Source organism: Engraulis encrasicolus, chromosome 16 (genome assembly GCF_034702125.1).
Source record: "Engraulis encrasicolus isolate BLACKSEA-1 chromosome 16, IST_EnEncr_1.0, whole genome shotgun sequence".
In the NCBI taxonomy this organism is placed as follows: Eukaryota; Metazoa; Chordata; class Actinopteri; order Clupeiformes; family Engraulidae; genus Engraulis; species Engraulis encrasicolus.
Window position 1 is genome coordinate 42350678 of NC_085872.1, and position 23405 is coordinate 42374082.

At 41.9% G+C, this 23405-nt stretch overlaps 3 protein-coding genes across 4 annotated transcripts; 1 reads left to right on the forward strand and 2 right to left on the reverse strand.

The window, feature by feature from the left end:
- Window positions 1–158: 158 nt before the first annotated feature.
- Window positions 159–7895, reverse strand: bcl6ab (BCL6A transcription repressor b). 2 transcript variants are annotated; one of them, XM_063219666.1, is made up of 9 exons: window positions 7813–7895; window positions 6341–6511; window positions 5613–5834; window positions 4342–5118; window positions 3980–4056; window positions 3717–3875; window positions 3011–3141; window positions 2347–2484; window positions 159–1387 (listed from the first exon to the last, which is right to left on the reverse strand). In XM_063219666.1, exons 2-9 carry the CDS (start codon window positions 6499–6501, stop codon window positions 1235–1237), a joined length of 1818 nt encoding a protein of 605 aa, XP_063075736.1. In that variant the 5' UTR covers window positions 6502–6511; window positions 7813–7895; the 3' UTR covers window positions 159–1234. The 2 variants fall into 2 exon arrangements, with proteins under 2 accessions (XP_063075736.1, XP_063075735.1); XM_063219665.1 differs by having other exon boundaries at window positions 6341–7882.
- Window positions 7896–15819: 7924 nt separating this feature from the next.
- insl5b (insulin-like 5b) lies at window positions 15820–16412 on the forward strand. The gene is made up of 2 exons (XM_063219999.1): window positions 15820–16006; window positions 16273–16412. The coding sequence occupies exons 1-2, from the start codon at window positions 15820–15822 to the stop codon at window positions 16410–16412; spliced, it is 327 nt and encodes a 108-aa protein (XP_063076069.1).
- A 1817-nt stretch (window positions 16413–18229) lies between these two features.
- dynlt5 (dynein light chain Tctex-type family member 5) lies at window positions 18230–22066 on the reverse strand. The gene is made up of 5 exons (XM_063220495.1): window positions 22031–22066; window positions 21325–21442; window positions 20235–20326; window positions 19660–19784; window positions 18230–18975 (listed from the first exon to the last, which is right to left on the reverse strand). Exons 2-5 carry the CDS (start codon window positions 21435–21437, stop codon window positions 18772–18774), a joined length of 534 nt encoding a protein of 177 aa, XP_063076565.1. The 5' UTR covers window positions 21438–21442; window positions 22031–22066; the 3' UTR covers window positions 18230–18771.
- Window positions 22067–23405: the final 1339 nt, after the last annotated feature.

Consider the following 23405-nt stretch of genomic DNA (forward strand, 5'->3'; position numbering starts at 1 on the left):
TTGTACACTCTGTCATTTTCACCAAACTTGAACATTTTATAACCTTAATCCTCTCAACCTTACATTCTTCACAGTAATATACATTTATGATGGGACACAAACATTAAAACAACCTTTCCCAACTTCAAAGTTCACAAAAGACCACAGATACGTACTCCTGCAGCATTAATGTATTTATTTATAACACATGAAGATGACTGTAGACTCATGTTTAGCGGATATGGCATAAAAATAGCTTTCATGGCGTTCCTTACAATGGTTGTCCATAACACAAACATTAAAAAAATAAAGAAGAGGCCGTGGAGCAATCGACCACACGAAGACGCCATGTCAAAACTGTATACTACTGTTGCCAGCGCTGTACAAAAATAAACATCCCTGAGACTTTACACAATGCAACTGTGTTAAAAATATATATACATCGCAGTACAGCTGTGTTAAAAAATATATACATCGCAGTACAGCACTTGGTGCATGGGAATTGCATTACATTACATCATACTGACTCTTACTGGTGTGTTGTGAGTGAGCCAGCCCATCGCTGAGGGCAATGTGCACATGTTGTAAACACTGTTACCTCATCCGAATACAAGGCTGCATGTAAACAAAGGACAACGTCACAGTGAGTTTAAACACCCAAAACTTGGGTAGTATGAACGTAGCCAGCAAAACCATATGAACACCGAATACAGTACACCTGACTTAAATAGTCGTTTGTCAAGTAGTAATACAAAAACATCTTTCATAAATTACACATATTCCAGTCTTTTATACACAACCTAAAAAGTAGGGAAATAAAAGTACCTCTATTTACATTGTAAAAAACAACTAATCTCTTTCAGCAGTAAAAATAGAAAATGCTCAAGCATGTGTAAACCAGACACATGGAGTAGTCAAAGTCAAATGTAAATGGACCCTCTGAAGATCCCAACTCAATATAAATCCATCACATATCTGACCAGAGGTAAAGATATAAACAGTTCAAAAAGACGCTTTTGCACACCTCTATAGTTGGGCAGGTGCGTAGGATATTATCCCAGTGGGGTTGTCATTCAAGTGTAAAGAAATCCCACACACTGTCCATTCCACCAACAAACTTTAATACGTCTTCTTCAGGTAAGAAGGTCGGATGACCGAAATGTTGTATTAAAGTTTGTTGGTGGAATGGACAGAGTGCGGGATTTCTTTACACTTGAAAGATATAAACAGAAAATGATAGAATAACCAGTGAGTATCAGGGGTGGAGGATGTTGCCTGTTGAACAGTAGGGGGCGCTGCTGGATTTGAGGAGCGGCATCCTCCCGCTGGCGGTCACAACGCCGTGCTTCTGCCGCAGGTGAAGCCTCAGCTGACTCTTGTGGCGAAAGGGTAAATTGCAGTGATCACACTGGAGGAAAGAAAAAAAGTTGTGTGTCAGAAGAGCCCCTCATACTTGAAAGGGCAGTTGCATATCCATGTATAGCCCACACACACACACACACAAACACACACAACAAACGTTAAGAAATGTAAATGAATAGAGTGAAATCTCAGAAAGAATTAGCTGAAAACATGGTGTGCATCTTTCCAACAATAAAGAATCTCAGCAAAGGAATGTTGAGAAGCCTGGATGAAAGCCAAGACAATAAGGATTGACAATACAATACTGAAACTGACAGGTTCTGCCACATTGCTTGAAGTGTTTTTGGGTCACGATAGCACCTTTCTGCTGAAAGTGATGACTTGCTGAAATGCGGGAGAACAGCTTCTGTAGAATTTGGCGGTAGGCAACTCCTATTGTGCCATCTGTATCTGGAAATAAAGGTTGAATATCCGCACACTTGAAGTCTGATGAAGAGCACATAGCTCGAAAACGCTCCCTTGAAAAATAAAACAAAAAGAAAAACGGGAGATAGAGTGCGGAGGACATTCAACCTTTATTTTCTTTGTGTCTCCCCTTTTGCCCTGCACCTGCGTCTTGGATGTGCGCACCACTACCTCACTTGAAAGCCCATTGGGAAACTCCAACTCCCATTGTCATTGTGACACAGCACTTCACAGTACACAAGTGAACACTGCACACAAGGACATTGCATTTATGCCTCACCCGTGCAAGGGGCCAGCCCTCAATGGCGCCCCTAGGAAGCAGTGCGGCAGGACGGTACCATGCTCAGGGTACCTCAGTCATGGAGGAGGATGGGGGAGAGCACTGGTTGATTACTCCCCCCACCAACCTGGAGGGTCGGGAGTCGAACCGGCAACCTTTGGGCTACAAGTCTGACGCCCTAACCACTTACCCATGACTTGCCATCTGTGTCTGAGAAATCAGAAATATGAGCAAAACCCTGCTGTAATACAGCAGCTCACCTGATAGGGCTTCTCTCCTGTATGTATACGCTTGTGACTCTTCAGGGTCTGCAGGTGACGAAAGCGAGAGCCACATACATCACAGGGGTAGGGCTTTTCACCTGTGTGGATGAGCACATGGGCCCTGAGGTGCGCCACCTGGAGGAAGGGGTAGAGCAGAGAGGAGCGTCTGAGAAAGGAGGGCTCTGATTCTAGAACAATTGGCAAATCTGATGTGACTCAACACTATCAACAGGACTCTAAATTAACACACCAGCCAACCAGCCAAATGCTGGTGAAATTTCAGTTTGGCTGGTAGAATAAAAACAACTTACTAGCCACTTTGACACATTAGTGAGTGTGTGTTTGGCTAGTAAGATAAACATCTTCAAACCAGTTTGGCTAGTAACGAAAAAAGTTAATTTAGAGCCCTGCTATCATGCAGCAATTCTTATGTTTTATGTATGCATAAAAATGCTATTTATGTATACTACATGTATATATTAATTATGTGGGTATGTTATACAGTGACCAAGCCCAAGAAAAAAAACCCTGTTCAATAAAGTGCATTCTACTACTCTACTGCAATGTGTACAAAAAAAAACAATGCACGGTCTGCAGCTTTCTGCTATCCGGTCTGCAAGACTAGGAGTGACAACTAGGCAGAGGAGTTAAAAAGACAAACCTGAACAAACCGAGCACCGCAAGTTTCACATTTGTAGGGCTTTTCGCCTGAGTGGATACGACTGTGGGTCTTGAGGTTAGCTGGTCTGTTGAACTGAGCTCCACACACCGAACAACGGTACGGTTTCTCACCTGAAAAAAAAAATCAGCAAACTTTACAAATTACAGCAGTTCAAAGATCCATGCAGAGCTTCTAGGTGCTGGTAAACGCAGGCGTGTTCAATACTTCAAAAGAAAGAAGTTTACCGCACACTTTCTTGACTGAGAGTGAACAACGCATTCCGCCTCTGTGCGTCATCAGGTTTACTCAGGCATAAAGTCAACAAAGTGTGCAGTAAACTTCTTTCTTTTGAAGTATTAAAAAAATGCAGTTTATACATGCATCAGAGATATTATGCCCAACTTGACATTTACAGACTCCTGAAGGATAGAAGTATTCTGAGAACCAACTACCAGAATTTGTACTTTACTTTCCAAATGTCTGCTAGTATGAAGGGAATATAAAACAATTTCACACTGCTCTTAAAAGTGTTTTAATCATGTACTTTACTTTCCAAATGTCTGCTAGTATGAAGGGAATATAAAACAATTTCACACTGCATTTAAAGGGGTTTAATCATGTGTAAATTATGAATTAAACATACAGTACATTCTTTAAATTACATGAAATGATACTCATTAGCTTTTCAGAAAACAATGGATTTTACCTGTATGCAGTGATCTGTGGTTCGTCAGGTTTCCTTTGCAGCTGAATGTTGCAGAACAGTGTTCACATTTGTGTAGTTTAGCACCACGATCCTGAGGAGAGTGTGGGTCTCTCTCTGTGGTATTGGAGTCATCTTCTCTGCGCAGGTTTGGAACATGCTCTAAGACATCAAAAGCAGATGCAGAAGCAAATGTGATTTAAAAAATGCCTGGTCATGGTCATGAAAATATTCTTTATATCTATAAATAAGTGTTAAAAACCAACCTGATACAACATAACTTGATTTGGAACTCTCTTCTAGTGGTTTTACAGGCTCAAATCTTTGGCCGTCTTCAGCTTCCCTAGAATTGAAAATCAAAACATTAACCTCACACGGAGTCAATCAGATAGACAGACAGACAGAGAAACACAAACAGACACACAGACACATACACACACAGGAGGAGGATTTCCTCAACAGTATCATGCTCATGCACATCCAAGGACAAACAAGAGCTTTGTGGCCATGACCACGTACACACACACACACACACACACACACACACACACACACACACACACACACACACACACACACACACACACACACACACACCAGCTCGAGTTTGTGAATAGCATCTCCGTACCTGCTGTGGTTATTAAACCAATTGTCTTTCTCGGCCTGGTCGTCCTGTTCCATCCTCTCTTTTAGGCTTCTCTCTGAGGTACATTTCTCATTGTACTGCCCGTCCTCTTGAGAGGCATTCAAAACAATGAACCTGTGCTTCTTCCAGTTGTGCACTTTTGCTTCTCTGTGTATGTGGAGAGGACTGGGTGGAGCAGGCGAGGAGGAGGAGGAGGAGGAGGAAGAGGAGGTAGACTGCACCTCGTTGCTGCAGCTGCTTGACTCCATTGGAGAGCTGGGTTGGCAGTCTGACCTGTGAGGACTCCGCAGAAGAAGATCATCCTGCTCCTCGTTCTCGTTCTCGTCCCGCTTCACCCTCTTTATCTCCTCGCCGCCGTCAGGTTCCCGCGCGTGTGTGTGGTGGCCATGCACCAGTCTAGTGTGAGCCATGGGCCACGGCAGCCCTCGGTGATTGTCGGTGGATGACGGAGGTGAGATAGGCCGTCTAAGGTCCTTGTTCTCGAGCAGAAGGGGAGAGCCCCTCTTTCCAGAAACGCTTGCATCAGAAGGGGAGGGAGGAGAAGTTCTAGATGCTCTGCTGTGGTCCCGGATTTGCCAGTAAGGGGTCACCGGCATTACGGGAATGGGGACGTGTCTATAGATATGGCCAAGAGCACGGCCGTGGCCAGAGAGGGAGGCATTAGTGCCATTAGCCAGCACGGGAGGAGCAGAGGGATCCTGGGGAAACCAACTGATCCGTGTGAAGTCCGCCTCCCTTTGCTGGTGTTTATGTAAGCCCCTGAGGTTAAAGGGATGAGAGACGCGCACACACACACACACACACACACACACACACACACACACACACACACACACACACACACACACACACACACACACACACACACACACACACACACACACAAAACATTTTACAAGTCAACTCCCATATTTTCCACCATGGATATACTAATAATGGCACATATTTGAATGACGTGTGTGTGTGTGTGTGTGTGTGTGTGTGTGTGTGTGTGTGTGTGTGTGTGTGTACATGTGAATACTTGCATTCTGCACTTGCTCTGAATCATCAGTTGGTTGATTGTATATTTTATAGCTTAATTTTTGTTTTTCTCATCACATTAGTTACACTGTTAATATATCTTTAATTTTGTGGACATATGTGGGTTGCTTCCAAACATCATCTCACTGTATCTATATAGTGACAATAAGGCACTCTACTTCTATTTTAGTGGTCTGAAAACACAAAGCCTGACGATCTAATTCCCTGCTCACCTGGCCTTGGCGACTCTTTGACATGTTTCCACTACGTGGTCCATTTGGAGGTATATGGCTGTGGTGAGGACAGAGAGGATGCAGCTGTCCTTCAGGGTTAGGCAGGAGGTGTACATGAAGTCTAGTACTGCCGAGAAACCCACCGAGTCTACAACGGGGTCCAGAGTAATGGTGCTCGAGTTCCTTTTGTCAGAACTGGTGAACAGGGTGTAGAAGAGTCCACTTCCAGAGAAAAGAAAGGAGGAGATTAGAAGAACGGAGTTCACGGTTAGCTGAGGACAACTTTTATCTGACCATATGTGCTAATCTGTATCAGCAGTTCTTATCTTTAGAGATACAAAAAAAATAAAAAAGATCCATCACACACAGTGACTCAAACCCTCGATTCTTATTTTGTATCATTGTATCATGTACATTTCTATTTTCCTAAACATCTGTTTTTTATCTATCCTACATATACTTTTTAACCTCCTGGTCCTGTGTTGTTGTATGTATACTGTCTACTGTCTTTGCACAATCTGTATGTTACTGCTGCAACAAATGAATTTCCCCATGGCGGGATAATTAAAGGCATACTTACTTACTTATACACTGAACAATTACAATTTTGAATGTAACATATAATAAATGATACACACTTTGTGTGACATCTCTACTCTACTCTACTCTAGTACATTGAATCTCATCACATTCAAATCTGTCCCGTTTAGGGCACAGGGGACACCTACCTGCATGCCATGAGAACTGCCTTGTGAGTCCTGAACTGCTGGCCGTTTACAGTTACAGTTACATCTGTCATGATATTTCGGCTGCGTAAACGGTTGAGGTTGAACAGCACATCTCCAGCATGCCGCGTAAACTGTATACAGCCATCCGCACTATTGGCCATGGTGCCAGATCTGCAGTCACAAAAAGTGGGGGTCATTTACATGAACTTAGCAGGCCTTCATTAGAAGGATGAAGGTGTTTGTTGACTCAATGAAAGATGCCAAATAGTTAGTTCCCACTGAAACGTACACACTAACATACCATACTTCATATGCTTATGTTGAAATCAATGATACTTACATACGGGTCAGTGGTTGAAATAGAATAGCATACTATACATTGTCTTCACCATTTTACATTGCAGTGCATTTTAACAAAGAGACATGTTGTGCAAATACATTTCACGAGTCATAGTCATGAATTTTACCACTAAATTTCACTCTGAGTGAAGGGATGAATGACCCTACGAACACAAAGCCATTTCTGACAATTAGATGGTTGCCTTTCTTCAAAGCTACACTGATGAACTACTGCTTGTTTAAAATGGTGCAAGCTCATGCATCAGCATCCCACCTTACTAGGCACAATTAGTCCTATGCTATGGTTTTTATGACATAGAACTAGAGTGCTGATTCAATGGAAAAGCCACCATCCTCTAACATTTTCTCCAGAGAAGTTCACATTAAATGAACATAAAACCATACACAATTACACACATATCTTAATATGAAACAAGAAATATTTCTATTAGTCTGCAGAGGTATTATTTGAACAACCAATGACCACTTCTTGATCACCCTTTAGGTTCGCTTTGGTTACACTATTGCTTTCATTTCAGCATTCTACCACCTAACACAAGATGGCCTGCAGTGCCTGCTGATGAAACTAAGAGCCTGCTTTGACCCAGGACTTGTCCTCGGAAGCAACAATCTTAATGCGTTTAAGATTAAATATTCACACTTGAATGCAACAACTCCTTTCTCATTGTGAAAAGAAGACACTCCAAAAAAAATGAAACGTAGACCTAATCATACCAGACTGACCACAAATGAATGAAAGATGAAAACTTAAATCAGATGTCAAAGTGCACAGGCCGACGCTGTCAACACTTACAATAGGATTACGTTAATGAGATAAAAACGTCACATAAGCTTTCCCTTAAGAACGCACTCACACATTCACCTGTAACACATCATTTTAAACAATTGTCAGTAACTAATGTCCAGAGAGTAGGTTTGACAAGTAGGCTCCTCTAATAAACCAACAAGCAAACAGGCATAATGTTAATAGACCTATAGAGTTAATGGTTCATAACAGCATTTTAGAAGAAAAAAACATGTCCGTATAAGACAAACAGTCTATAAAAAGAAGAATCTTATAATTCAATCTAGCCATATAGTCTACCGCTACGGTGAAATTCTTAAAAATCCACCTGTTGTGTTTCCACGAAGTGTCCTCCAGCAATTCTCGGAAAGTGAACTCTTAGAATCTCGACAGCATAATTCTCGGAATTTGGCAGAAAGACTATACCATTGTGTACAGGCTGGGGGGAAATAATGCTGCGTAATTGGCACGCAGGTGTGCCCTTAAAAGACAAGCGCTTATAGACTAAAAACAATAGTCAAACATGAACGTGTGGCTGTATATTAGGCTAATTATTCAAACGTAAACAGACAGAATATAGTTGAATCTGTAAGAATCAATGTCTACCACCCCTTATGTGGTACGACCGAAAGTGACGTCTACACTAGAATTTCGAAACAGACGCGTTTCTTGAGAATGCCTGGAGGCAGAGCCATCTAATATCAGAGTTACGCCACTCCCATAGACCTCTATGGACCAATCTTTCCACAGCAATGGCGGCTCTCATGGAGCCTCACAGAGAGTTAACATGGAAATCCCCATTGACTTTAGTTCTATTAGAAGTTACTTAGTTCCAGGAGGTGGCGGTATAACACAGAAAATGTGGTAAAGGTCATGTAATTTGTTTGTACTTAGTCTTTGTTTGGTATGTGATGGTTCTGTGTTAGTTTCCAACGAACAGAAGTTTACTGTTAAGAAACATTTTAATCTACGCGAATCACATCACCAACCGACTTCCTGGTCCCCGGTTTGCGCAACTCTGTTATTAGATGGCTCTGCCTGGAGGTAACAGCCGTCATGAGTACAGTGATTGAGAAATTACGACACGTTTAGGGGTAACTCTGCGTAATATTGAAAGTTGATCACACGAGCGGACATAACCTCTTTAACTACACTGTTTTGCGAGCCTATTCCCCGCCAATTTAAGATAGGGTTTCCTCTTAGATACCGGTAGGGTAGCCTACGTTTACGCACAAATGTGTAGACCACCTGTTCAACATTGGATAGGCCTAATAAAAAGCAACCAGTAGGCTACCTTCCGATATGTTTTTTGCTGTTTCTGAGCAAAGCATTTATGTAGGTGGGTAAACAGTTTTGCCACGCTGAGTGATGGACCAAACTGGGGCATGCCTTTGCTTGGTGACTTGGAAAAGTCGGTCGCAACAGGGAAATGTGGTCAGCTGTTTGCGACATTGACATTGAGAACAACTGGGTCTGCCCTGTCATTTTCTATGTTTATCGTGGCCCACAGCCTTATCAGTATGCCCTGTCCAGAGTCCTTGATCTGTGCAGTTAAGGTAAAGGTTTACAAGATTGACTGTTCAGGTGTATCCTCTACTTTACAGATAGTTACAGTAGCTGTCAGGATCTATTCTGTCTGCTCTCTCAAAGTGTGTATAGCAGACAATACTGAAACGCTGCCTGCTGACAAATCAATCACTAGGCTATTAGTCATGAGAAGAATACATAATTACTCAGTAACGTAAGGCACACTTCACCAATAAAGATATTTTTTTCCTGGTAAACCTAATACATTGGTCTAAGGGACTGCCCCTAGCCACCCTAGAAATGACTGAGGCAGGGTTGTCATAGTGTACTTTCCTGGAAAAAGGTGGGTCAACAACATTTGAATGACAGTGCAGAGAGCAGCATTTTGATCCCTCATCTCAAGAACCAATCAGCAGTATTGACAAGCATTTGTAGAGAGAAAAAAATCTTGCCACAGCATGTGAAACAGTCATATCTTTGAGGAGATTTCCCTCTATGATCCCCTGTGAGTGTGAGTGCTCGCTGCTGGCATAGGCTGGCATGGGGCAGGAGGAGTGGGGTGGATGGGCACTGGCAAGCCACCATGACAGAGGAGCAGAGTGGGTGGTCAGAGGGGCAGTGGACATGGCCGTAACTACCATCGAGGACACAGAGGTCATGTCCTCTGTATTTTTTTTTCAGTAATGTAAAATTTATTTATGATGAAAATGATCAACAAGGATAAACTCAGTCTGTATACGACAACCCCATTTATCCTCAAGGCAGTGATTAATAAAAACAAGCTTAAGAATTTGACTAAAGTATATTTGAAGCATCCTCTGTATTTGAAAATGTCTGGTTACGGCCCTGGCAGTAGAGTCAAAAGGGAATCCCACTGCATCATAGGTCAGGGCTGCAGAGGACTCCTGGGGGCTCATGTACTAAGGTTTTCTTTTTCAGATTTTTTTCTGGTCCTTTCGACTTTATTCGAGAGGACAGTGTGAGAGGTGGACAGGAAGCGAATTCGGAGAGACGGGGAGGGGTCGTCAAAGGACCCGGGCCGGGAATCGAACCCGGGTCAGCCGCATGGCAGACGAGTGCCCTTATGGTTGGCCACGGCAGGGCCTGGGCTTCCATAGATTTCTTAGTGAATCTTTGCCTATGTGACAATCTAAAAAAATACTGGTATGCACCTTTTAAAATGTATCTGTCCATGCATAAACAGCTTTTCATGCTGATTCATGTGGTATATCCGATTTCACATGAAATGTAGCACTCGTGTCGTTTTTCATGGTAAGTCAGTCTTAGTAGCCTACATCTGAACATTTGCGTGAAAAGTTACTTAGCCTACATATCTTTCTTTTTGTTCACATCAAGTAAGCTTTGTACATGAGGTTTCTGGCAGGAAGTCACTGTGGTGAGCAGTGTGTGAATCCAGCAACAACTTTGCAGACCACCTACCTTGCACATGCTCAGCATCTTCACATCACTCTGCTGCTGCTGCTGCTGCTGACCTGCATGCTGCCTAATCCACTGCCTTTCCACCACCAGTCCAGCAGCCGTGCCCACTGATATCAACACTTCATGAGGTTTGTCCATAGGCAGAGGCACATCTTGTCACCAGGCTAGGCAGGCAGCTGTTTGGGGCCCCCAAACCTGTAAATGGTGAAAAACAGCTTTTCCATTTCTGCTTGGGGGCCCAACTTACCCTAGAATCGCCTCTGCCATGGGCGGCAGTCCTATGCCCCCTCATGGCATTCTTGTTCAGCTGTTGGCTCTCAGTGGAAAATTAAAGACTTGTCAGACCGTTTCCTGCTTCCATGGTGATCCAGTTGCACTGGTCAGTGGTAACAACTGGTGACAACAAGCTACCTATGTGAACGAATTGTGGAGGAATTCAATGTGGCTACAGGGGAGAAAGCCGTGGTTTTTCAGGGGTGACAGTTATCTTGCTGGTTAACTCACTGCTGGTGTGACCTCACCATTGTGAGTGAGGTTACATGGAAGTAGGCCTACGTTCTGTGGTAATTTCCCAATGCTGCCATGTCACTATCTCATTCACTTCCTGCCAAGTGAACACCATGTCTTAATAAAAGCTTACGAGCAAAAAGGGGGAATTAATTTGAATGAAAAACACAAGCAAACACAAAATGGACGCAGCTATATAGAAATAAACAACTGTGAATCTGTGATGTTTAGTTTTGCCTCACTGTTTTCTACCACAGCCAATGGTATGATGTGACCTATTACCACTCCTTGTCAATGAAATTCATTATATTGAATCGTGATTTTCAGTTTAACATCAGTTCTTGTCTGAGGAACATTATACAGGGCTGCGTTTCCCAAAAACTCTTAAGTAGTACTTAAGCCTAGTACTTTAGTATGAGGGGGCCCCGTTGTGCCAAGAGCATGTGTGAGGTAAAATAGTGTATGTATAAACTTTTAGTGATGATGTGAGACCTATTTCTGAACTACTGCCAAGGGGGCACCTCATACTTAATTATAAGTACTACTTAGGCTTAAGTGCTACGCAAGACTTTTATTTTGTGATGTTTATTTTGTGTGACACAGCTGACAATGATATATTATTGTTATTTAAAAGAGTAGGAGAAAATCATGTAAATGCAGTATCACAAAACCAAGGAGAAGGGACCTCATTGCAAGCTTTAAAGCCATAACCTAGTGTAAAATAGAATGCCAGACTGTTATCGTTATTCATTCCATTTTTTTTTTCAAATTGCACTACTGGTAATTACATATGATTTTGGATTTTTTCTTTTTCTAAGATGCTTTATGATATTCTCGCATTTGCCCTGTATTAGAGGCGTCTTGTGTCTCATGGCCATTAGCTTTGTGATACACTTTACCACAGGTGATGTGGCCTATGAAGCTGACTGAAGCCGTGCCAGAAGAGTGGTTTGTTTCCATCCAAGATAGCATGGAGAAACACAAGTGAGAGACTCAACAGTTACCATATTGGGTCTTAAGACCTGTGTAACTCACACGAGCCCAGTCTCGCGGAAAAATAATGTAATAGTCATTGAAAAGTTAACTACCATAATACTACACCACTACAACATAATACAGGGCCTTTAGTAATGCACTATGACTTCGTTATTGCCATTCTGGTAACAGCAATTTTATTGCACCGTGTCTTAACGGGTTGAGCTTCCTTTTCAGGTTACAGTAGATGACAAAGTTTTCTGTACATCGGTCATATGGTTATCTTTCTGTATGTGGAAAGAGGAGTGTGTGAAGTTGGGCAGAAAATAAGTATCTACAGAATGTGAAGAGTCCGTACAAACTCATTACAATAGCATTAATCCTTTCTCCACAGATCACAAGCAACAGTCCCATTATCACTCACTATTTGACTGACAAACACTTTCACTTTTCACCCTGTGGAGATATCAGAGGAGATGGGCTCAGATCACTGCACAGGTATCCATTCAACAGACTCCATACCTGTCCTTCCCCAACGTACAACCAGCACAATTCGTTTTTACTTTATTTTTCTACATTTTCTAACTTTAATTCATCTTTAATTTAGGCCCATATGAAAGCGATCAATAAACTGGTTTCAAATGACATATTTGTCTCCTTGAAGTTTACTTGGAAAACGTCACATGAAATATCAGTTTATAAAAGGTTATTATGAAGGGAGGTAGCCACACATTCAATAACAATGCCAATACTGTTTAGTTGTATAATATTAATAATTTCCCATGGATTGTGTCGCCATGCATAGAGTCAATATTTTTCACACCAGATTACAACCTAAACCTAAAATAAAATATTTTCCTCACTCGGGCCCATGCACCAGAATGAGTCCTTATTTCAGTATTTTTGAGTCATCTATGAAAGTTAAATAGAGGGTAGTATCAAAATGAATCATGATCGCTCTTTCCTTTGAAGCTGAATCACGGGTGACAGGACATGAAAATGATCACTGATGTAAAACTGTAGATGTTATGGTGGTGGATGGGGGGTTGTTAATAGTGCTACTCTTTTTGACACACTTAGGTAGTGTTTGCTTTCTGTGCTGTTGTCGTAAAATGTTATTCTTATATGATCCTTATGTAGATTCTTATATGTACTGTACATGTATATGCAGGAATATAGATGTATATGTATGTGACTATATATAGAGTTCCAGTTGTGTTAAGGCTAGTCTGTGCCTGAGTGTGAGGGCCTGTCAGCTGAGGTGTGATTGAGCTGATTAGCATATGAGAAGGCTCTGGCCCTGGGTGGGCCAAGACCTATATAAGCCTGAACGATGCCACTGGCTAGTGGGCTTTCCAACTAGAGATATCATAGAGAATGAGCTGAGACGTTCCCTGTTCCAATATGGAACAGTAATAAATATCTGCAGAAACTCACCGAACAAAGAGTGCCTGTCTGACATTTATAAGAAAAACCCCACACTGTCATATCATGTCAGTGCTGTTGGGAGTAATTATACTCTTGGAATATTCAATCTGTTCATGTTCAGAAAGAGTACATGCATTTGAATGACAGCCAATTCAAGGTATTGCAGAGATTTCTTCATAGATAGGAGCCATTGATGCTATGACAACCTTAGTGAGTGCTTCTGACCTACCATATACATAGTGTAGTCCATTACCACAGCAGTTACTTACAGATGTTCAGTAGCACCTCCCAAGCAACTCTTGGTGAAATGTTTTACAAAAAAACCCCAAAAAACAAAAACAAAGACAAAAATACAGCGCCTGATTCTGATCTTGTGATAGTTTGTCATGTGTCTCTTGCTGAGTGTCCTCGAGACGAGGCAGGAAACTGCACATGAAGAGTCTGCTCAGCACTTTCCCTCTCTGACTGGGAGACATTTTGGGCGTTGATGGTGACATCTCTGATCCATACTCATGCCGGTGGCATCTGGCTACATCCCATGTATAAATGTCACAATCATGATTGAGTCAACATCTTGATATGAGTGTTTTATACAGGAATGGACTAGGACAGAAAAGTGGCCCGGGCATTTTTGGCATATACCGGGCCCGAACATGCACAGGCCAGATTCATACTATTTTCTTGACTGGCTGAATCCACTGTCTATATTGGCGATGGACCAATGGGCCTCCCCCTCTAATTTGTGGGCCAATCCCCAGGAAACAACCACAACAACAACAGTATCGGCCGCTGGGGACTGTTGGCCCATCGGGAAAATGCCCTGTATGCCAGATTTCCAGTCTACCCCTGGATTTATATGTTTTTTAATATCTTTGTCAGGACACTCATTGCGAAATGTGGTTGTAGTCATTAGTTAGGTGGAAGACAGGAAGGAAGGGTGGTAGTTGGTGTTGTGAGGCAAGGTTCATGTTTCTGTCTTAATCTCTAAAGCATCTGTACATTTCCAAATGAAATAAGAAAGCTTACGTTTGTGATGTCCATATGACATCAATTCACATTTCCTTTGTAGCCTCTTTGTGCAGATGGGGTCACCGGCGGGCCTATTCACTATTTGCTGAAAATACTCAACTACATAATAACAACAATGCTATGAAATTACAGAGACCCTTAAGTAACAGATTAAGACATAACGGTTATAATTTTATGACAGTAAAGTTACAACATAGTGTAAATGGTGCTGAGTTTATCACGCTTGAGTGCATCTTGCATATATATTATAGTAAAACGGTACTTGAAATACAAAAATAACCAATATCTCCAACTTGATTGTGAAGCCATTATCATTTCCTGTGTTTGGTAAACTGGGGCCTCGTGGACAAAGTTTGCTTGTGAACACTTTTAGATGCATATTTATCTTTGAAGATTGTCACATATACAAAGATTCAATGGAAGTCTATGGAAGTCTTGGTACATGAGGCCCATGGTCAACTAGCATAACACTGCTTCCTGATGTGCTTGTCATGAAAATTCCGGCCTAGTCCCGCATAACCTTCTAAAGAATGGTGACGGTGTTCTGACGTGCCCAGCACCGGTGATTCCATTAGACCTTTGCTGAGTCACAGTCATCATCCACGCCACCATATCCTCTCTAAGACGACACCAGTATGTGTTTGCTTCCTCCGATGCAGGAGAAAGCTCTGGAAGCCGAAGTGCTACAGCCAGGGAAGCCGACAAGAGGGGACGAAGGGGTCACTTGTCCCGGGCCCAGGGAGAGAGGGGGCCCAGAATTGGATCCTCATTACATTGTATTGATTGGGTTTGGGGCCCTTTCAGATGTTTCTGTCCCGGGCCCAGCCAAAGCTGTCTGCGGCCCTGGATACAGCCACGTGGACAGGTGGCTCCATCAGTACTGGGAATCTCCTTGTTTATGGGAGGATGGGTCAGTGTTTGTCACAGAAGGGCTGACCATTAAAACTCACTTTACCTGGCCAGTGCCATTAAACTGCTGCTGCTTCAGTGAAATGCCTGTCGTTAAGGCGGCAAAGTTGTTAAAATCATTTCCCAAGCCCTCCCTATGACATTTCAGTGGATGGCACTAATCGCCTCTTCTTGTGATTCCACAAACAAAATCGTGACGCAGTCTCGAGCCCCATCAAACGTGAATAAGAGGAGAGTCTTGCTCACATGATGGCGTGGCAATGGTCTCATTAAGGCAGACGATGGAAAAACGATACAGAGGTTGGCTTTCAGGTACAATAAGGAAACCAGCATGTCCAAAGTAAAAGCATAAAGAAAGGGGTAGGTATAAATGGGTGACTGCAAATCTCCTTGACAGAGTGAAAGCCTGAAGAGGACAGCTACCTACAGCATCATTGTCTATTCATCAAGAAGTCAAGACGATACAAATCTACTCTTTTTTCCCTCAACGGCACAAAATAACAAACAAAAAAACACAAAGATGAAATCCTTCTTGCTTCCAGTTGTGGTTCTGAGTATGCTGCTGTTGTCACTGAGTGGGCAGGCTGAGGGCAGTGGCAGCTCAGGGCTCAGGCTGTGTGGACGGGAGTTCCTGAGGGCCGTGGTCTACACCTGTGGGGGCTCCAGGTGGAAACGAGACCTTCCTGGAACAGACACTGAAGGTCTGTGTTGATTTGATCTGTGCACTTGACATCACTAACAGAATTTGATAGCAGCAATGTAGACTTGGGCATTATATGTGAATGTGAGGGTATCTACACAGATGACTATTGTCTCATTGGGCTTGGTTCATTCTTTGCCAATCACTGTTTCATGTTTTTGTAGACACTGAAAAAGCTTTTCCACAATATGTTATGTGACAACCTGGAAAAGTATTCACCAGGAATCGGTAATGCCACAAAATGTAAACCAAAATTCTCTCCCTGCTCCATAGGTTACAGAGCACAGACTGGGCTGGAGTCAGCGGAGAACGCTCCTACGACACAGCGTCTGAGGAGAGACCTGACGGAGCTCCTGAGCAATATCTGCTGCCAGGTGGGCTGCCGCAAGAGTGACATCACCAAGCTGTGCTGACAGGCACATACCGTATGGACTAACTTTCATATGGGGGATCTCATCATCATCACAGGACACATTTTTTTTCAGGTTTCCACAGTTACAGCAATCTGTTGGCAATTTTTTTTAAGTTGTTCCGGAACCTGTACTCAACATTTTGCTAACTGCAGCAATAAAACGTCTTGATATTGTAGATGGTGTTGAAATTCAAGTTTTTTCACCTGACCATTTTAACTGCTGAACGAACACACAGAGTAGAGTTGATGTGATTTACACAAACCTGCGGAACCAGAGGAAATGTACAACAATAACATTTTTATTTTCCACCCTTCCAAAAGGAGTCAAAATTATGTTTTCATCCACAAAGTAGGTAGTGTTTTCTTGATATGTTCAATACGATAGCAGCAACAAACCCAGATTAAGAAGAAACAAGCTAAGTACTGTGATAACCAACTAGTTCTCTGGTTATCACAAATATTATTTCCACAACTGAGTTATGATCAGCTGATTTCCTGATACAAAAAATGTAAGTTAACAAACATAAATTCAGCTCCTTTTAAGCACATTCAATTCATACACAGATATGCACATTAGGGCTGGGCGGTTTTGGAAAAAATTAGCATCACGGTTTTCTTGGTGAAAATTGATATCACGGTTTTCTGCACGGTTTTTTGATATGCGACGATTTCCCCCCAAATCTTAATCTTTCTGAGGAAAAGATCTCAAATTAAATGTTAAAATGAGATAAAATCATGAATTTAAATTAATCTCCATTTATATTTTATCATTTTTTCATTTCAATAATATTTTCTATAATTTATAGTTTATATTTCCCTATCCAAGAAAGTCTCAAATTAGAGAAAATTCAGCATTTTATAAAATAACCTAAAATCTTGACCAGGGTGCCATAGATTTTTCAAGGAAGAAGGGTTAAATGATTATAAGCAGCTGTTTTGGGCTTTTTTCCAAGACAGCCCAAAACAGCTTATTTCGTTCTACACCTGGCAACACTAATTGCTTATTTGTCGTTCTACACCTGGCAACACATCCGGTGTGTTGCGCGCCGCTGCCGCTGGACTAGCGAGTAAACAACAGTGGGACAAAAACGAAACAGACTGAAGACAGACACGGAAAACAAACGGATTTACTTGACATTGTGTGCATATTGTCTTTGAATTAAAGTCCAAATCCAACGTAGAAGGTATTTTGTCCGGTAGTTTGTGTCATATTGCGATGTGTTTCGCTCATATTTTGCCCCCAAATCATTTCAAACATAGCAATGTAGCAATGCATCTTGTCTGCCCATTGCATTTGAAAGCTAGGCTACTTTAGCTTATAAGCAGTCTTAACAGCAGCGCGCACAACAGTTGGGATGGTAATTAAATACAGTTAAGAATCAGATAACTGTTGTAGCCTGTTAACATAGCACCACATAGAATTGCCTTTTATTTAACTTTGTGAGATCAAAGGTAGGCTAAATGAATTGAAATGTTTGTCATGATTCATCCATGCCATGTGTGTTCATCATGTTTCACTCTCACTAGCCTCTAGCGCGTAACCAATTATTTTATTAGTTCAATCAACATCTTACATTGTGGTGACATTCCCTAGTAGAACAGCAACAACAGTGGACTTAGCAGAGTTGAAATGAAGTGTCAGAGACTTATGAATTAGAAGAATCTTTGGAAGTGTGACACGGAGTATGAAGCTCATGCACATAACATAGTAGGCTACAAACAACAACAACAAAACCGTCTCTCATCAAAAAGAGAACCTTGTGTAGTGTAAACCGAGATCACGGTTTTTAAACCGTACACCGCCCAGCTCTAATGCACATACACAGATAAATATACAGTATAAAAAGTAGTAGTCCAACTTTGTAATGTAACAGCTTTGCTATTTTTGAGATTGTCAATCTGAAAAGGAATGTCATTTAAAATAACAGAAAGCAGTTTTTGTCTTCGGTCTACAGGCTGAAAGCAAACAGTCTCCTATTTAAATCACAGAGAGATGGTTTGTTTCATCTCAAATGTATATAGTGTTGTGATACCCCATCAAGGATCACAAAGCGAATTCAGTGAGTGATTAACCACTGAAACTCAGAGATCTTGGAAACATTATTTGTCAGATTGAAAATAGTGTTGCCTCAGTAATTTCAGGTGAATCTCATTCAATGAGACGATTCCCATGATGAAATAAATAATATAAAAAGAATAAATTCATATTTGTCTCATAACCATAACATTAAGATGGCCAAGAATGTTCTAATTCTAACCTAATTCTAAGTAGGCCTGCGTATTGGCAAATTTCTCAAGCATGAAAGGCATGATGCAGTGGTGAAGTAATGATCTCACCTCGTGGTAACAACGATAAGATTTCACTCTGAGTAGACTCCATAGACATTAGCGATGGCGAAGAGTGAGCTGTTCTTGAAGGTGTGCGAGGAGAAGGTGTCATTGGCGGCGTCCCACAGGCACCGGCTGCCCATGCGCATGTTCTGGCTGCTCAGCTGCCCGATGCTGATCAGGACGATGATCTTGTAGCGCGGCATCATCAGCTCCTTCACCCTCGCCTTCACCACCTGCCATGGGGGCAGCACAGCCAGGCGGACACACAACAGGGGAATGTGGAAGACAACAAATCAGAGGAAGAGAGTAATGATACAGAGAGAGAGAGAGAGAGAGAGAGAGAGAGAGAGAGAGAGAGAGAGAGAGAGAGAGAGACACAGACAGACAGACAGACAGACAGACAGACATAAAAAGAGGGAGAGGGAGAGAGAGATAGATAAAGATAGATAGAGAAAGAGAGGGACAGAGAGAGAGACAGAAAGAGACAGAAAGATAGCGAGAGACAGGCATCTTTCCGCTTTTAAAGAGGTTCGCAGTCAGACAGAGCTGATCTTGGCCCAGGGTTCAATTCACAAGTCTGACAAGTCAGTGGTAGAGAGAGATGGAGAAAGGTAGAGGGAGAGAGAGAACACATTACATGTTTTTTTTTGTTTTTTTAATCTCCACCTAAAGTAATTGATTGACAACCTCAACTCTTCATTGTAAAAGCAGCTTCAGGTCTTCACGACCTGCAGTTACATTGAATTATATTTAGCAGATACTTAATCCGAGGCGTACTACTACAAAAGAGGACATAGTCAACAACATACAATGTGTGGGCTACACAACTGCTCAAAGCCAAGGATCATCACAAACAATGACGACAGTGTTTTCACTTTAACTCCCCATTCAAGAGGAGCAGACTAGAGCCATTGTACCTCTGATATGGTCTTGGTCATTTGTCGACAAAGCTCTGCCTCGTACTTCTCCTCCTGCAGGTAACTAGCCAGAACATCCTTTAAAATGTCATCGACTGCTGTCACAGGGAATCGTCCGGTGGGGCCTTTGTGTAATTTGGGGGAAAGGGAGGAGAAACGATGTTTTATGGCATTGCCAACAACATTTCACGAAGACCAAATTCCTTGCATTCATTGCAGCAAGGTCTCTTACGAACAGGTAGCCTGCTTCTTGATCCCAGGGATACAAACTTTCGGAAATAGTCACCACCACACAGTGGGTGAGGGTGGCACTGATATTTTAAGAATTTGTTCTGTGACTTATTTATTTAATAATGTGTAATAACCATGTAGTAGGCATACAATCTCAGATTCTACCTGAGAGCACAAAAGAAGAATGCCTACAATGAAAATGACTGAGGGACAAGACGGATTTGACAAGGATTAGAGTAGAGTAGAGTAACTTGTATTAATCTTGAAGGAAACCAGAATCATTTATGATATTTCCATTATGTTGAAGTCTGTCATAGTATCGTGGAGAATAGGTGTCATCTTACCAAGCTGATAGGTGTTCTCCATCTGGACAGCTGGCCGCGGGTTATCGTCATGGTGACCAGGGTCGTCAATGTAGGAGACTGTGCTGATGGAGCTGTCATGAGCACAGAGAAGGCACCGGTCAATTTCAACAATGTGGACTGTCAATGCACAACACCTAGAATGAATAATATACGCAGTATCAGGGCAGCTATGTCCCAATGGTGAGGGAGACGTTTCCAGTTTAACTAAAGCCATAGCAAGAAACTGGATGGGTGGAGTGCAGGGCAGGTAAAAAAAAATCAGGCCGGGCATTTTACACAAGTCATGTAGCCCCTTAATGCACGCCGTACCTCCAGCGGCACGCTGTAATAGTCATTGAAAAGTTAACTACCTTAGTACTGTACTATGATATAACACAGGGCCTTTAGTAATGCACTTATGACTTGGTCATTGCCATTCCGGTAACAGCAAATTTATAACGCCGTGTCTCATACAATACAAGCTGCTTATCCTTCAACACCCAAAAATGCTTCACTGTTTCAGAAATGCCTGCTGTAACACAGTGGTTCTCAACCTTTTTTGAACAAACGTCCCCTTGGCTTCATCATAAGAAAAAATAAAATACACTAACGCCCCCTAATAGAACTTTGCCCCCCCAACCTCCGCTGCTAAAAACTAATGAACGGACCACTACTAGGGGAAGGCCTGGGCTAAAATTATCAACAGACCACCAGGCAAATACCCTGTATGCACTATGGCCTTAGCCTGGTTCTCACACAGACCCTTCGTGCATTTTCGCTCAACTTTGCGTGAGAACCAGGTTACTATGGCCTATCCAGTGCTGGAAAATAAAACATTTTCCTGTAGGCTGCTGTCATTCATGTGTGAAATAAAACAATTATGAAGATGGAGTCCATTTAAAAATGTTGAAAAGAATGCTCTTGCAAAGTGAAAAAAACAGCAACATTTACAGTATCCATCAATTAATTGATTAGTTATTCATTATATTATTTATTATACGTCATTATACTACATTCATTCATTCATTCATTATATTATTTATTATACACTCCAGAGGTGATGCTGATAGTAGGCTATGCCCAAACTTACTCTTTTGTTTTGCCAACTGTTTCCTTGGCCTTTATTTCATGGCTGCCAAGTGAGGACAAACTGCCTCTTTTCTTCAACAGCCTGGCAGCTTTTTCTTTCGCAAGATCAGACATCACTGCTGTCCAAAAAAAATGAGGGTAAAAACACTTTTAATTTTATTTTATTTTTCAAAGAATATGATGGGCATGCCTGTTAAATCCTTTGAAATGCATTTCAGACTAAAATGTCCCACTTGAAGACCACACTCGCAAATAGCACTTGGAATTTCATCAGACAAGATAGCTTTACAGCTAAATTAAAATTGTGAATGTCTCACTCTTTAACCCAACCAGAAGAATGTGCACGAGCAGGCACGTAGTGTCTGTCTGGTGTTGGGTAAGTGTAGAATTTCACTTTGCTAAAGGACAGGTGACATAGTAAGATACTGCCTATCTAACGCGCATCCACATTGTCTGATTATAACATTTTCATACAGGTCTAGAGCGTACTGATTAAATGAAACTGTTGCCGCAAGGCGCATGGACGCATACTTGTATCATTTGATGCGCCAAATATGTAGCCATGCACATTCCAGAATAGCATAATGAATGGGCACAAGTCCTGACATTATCTTTGCCTAGATGTTACGTTAGACAGGGTTTTTAAGATCTGCTGTACCGGGCGGCATGCATATTACGACAATACAAAACTGATGATAAGAGCATACCCAATTCACGTTGAAAACCGGAAACTCCGAAGTCGGCTTGAGCATTGTGTCGTCTTGACAACGAGGGGAGGGCTTTCCAGTTTGCATGCAAAAGCCTCCTCCTGGCTGCGGCTGGTAAGGTGTAGGGGGCAAGTGAGCTCTGCCCATCGTCAATAAAGCCATTTAGTTTACTGGTGCACATGAAAGGCGCTGGGTGCGCGAGGGTCACTTGGGAAGTGTAAACATGCTTGTCTTAGAATCCATGCTGCCTCTGATAATCTCCCCTGATGAAAGTGAAAGCCCATTGGGAAACTCCAACTCCCATTGTCACTGTGACACAGCACTCCACAGCACACAAGTGAACACTGCACACAACGAAATTGCATTTATGCCTAACCCGTGCAAGAGGGCAGTCCTCAATGGCACCCCTAGGGAGGAGTGCGGAGGGATGGTACCATGCTCAGGGTACCTCAGTCATGGAGGAGGATGGGGGAGAGCACTGGTTAATTACTCCCCCCACCAACCTGGCGGGTCGGGAGTTGAACCAGCAACCTTTAGGCTACAAATCTGGCGCCCTAAACGCTTACCCATGACTGCCCATGATTGTCTCCATATGATCAATAACGCCTTGAAAGGTGAATGCAATATGACAACAAACTGAATAATAACATATCACGTGTTTATTTAATTTGTTTTTATTTTGGGGGAGAGGTGAACCAGGTTAATGTGTTGATGAGGTGAATAGTTGTTTGATGGCATTTAGAAATAGCTCTTCCACGTTAACATACTCGGGGTGTTTCTCTGAATCAAAGTCATGCCAGGTACAGTGACACCAAACTCTTTGAGCGGAGTATAAACAGGTTGCACATGGAGAAACTGTGATAAAATATGTACACGCACAGTTACTACTGCTCTAAATTGCAAAGTGCATTAACATGAAGATGAACATGAACAACCATCTTTAACACTCCCAACAAATGTGTGTAAATCAACAATTATCCATGGATCTAGGTAGGAAGTAGTGCTGCTTCCCGCAGAGAATAAATGGGGACACAAACACTGTCTAGTGATAATGATAGAAACTCCATTTAAATCCATAAGACATACAGTAGTTGTGCGATACCTTACATAAATTCAATGGCATACATACTTTAAAATAAACAAATAAAACATAAATCATAAAGTGCAGTCGTGTGTTGGAAAGGCTAAGCCATATTATTTAGCAACATAAAACCTTTCTATGATAATACATAGAAACCCTATATCCATGTGGATATAGCAATAGTAATTCTTATTTTACATTTGTACATATGTCTTTAGATATTGCTACAGGGAAAAAAATGGTAAACAAAATACTCCACATTGTGGAAAACAAATTAACATACAGTATGAGATA

Coding starts and splice junctions, on each gene's coding strand:
- insl5b (XM_063219999.1), top strand. CDS start 15,820: ATGAAATCCTTCTTGCTTCCAGTTGTGGTTCTGAGTATGCTGCTGTTG. Junction 16,007..16,272: donor AACAGACACTGAAGGTCTGT/GTTGATTTGATC, acceptor CCTGCTCCATAG/GTTACAGAGCACAGACTGGG.
- dynlt5 (XM_063220495.1), bottom strand. CDS start 21,437: ATGTCTGATCTTGCGAAAGAAAAAGCTGCCAGGCTGTTGAAGAAAAGA. Junction 20,327..21,324: donor ACAGTTGGCAAAACAAAAGA/GTAAGTTTGGGC, acceptor TGCTCATGACAG/CTCCATCAGCACAGTCTCCT. Junction 18,976..19,659: donor TGACCAAGACCATATCAGAG/GTACAATGGCTC, acceptor CCCCCATGGCAG/GTGGTGAAGGCGAGGGTGAA.
- bcl6ab (XM_063219665.1), bottom strand. CDS start 6,537: ATGACCCCCACTTTTTGTGACTGCAGATCTGGCACCATGGCCAATAGT. Junction 4,057..4,341: donor TGGTTTAATAACCACAGCAG/GTACGGAGATGC, acceptor TTTCAATTCTAG/GGAAGCTGAAGACGGCCAAA. Junction 3,876..3,979: donor ATCAAGTTATGTTGTATCAG/GTTGGTTTTTAA, acceptor TTGATGTCTTAG/AGCATGTTCCAAACCTGCGC.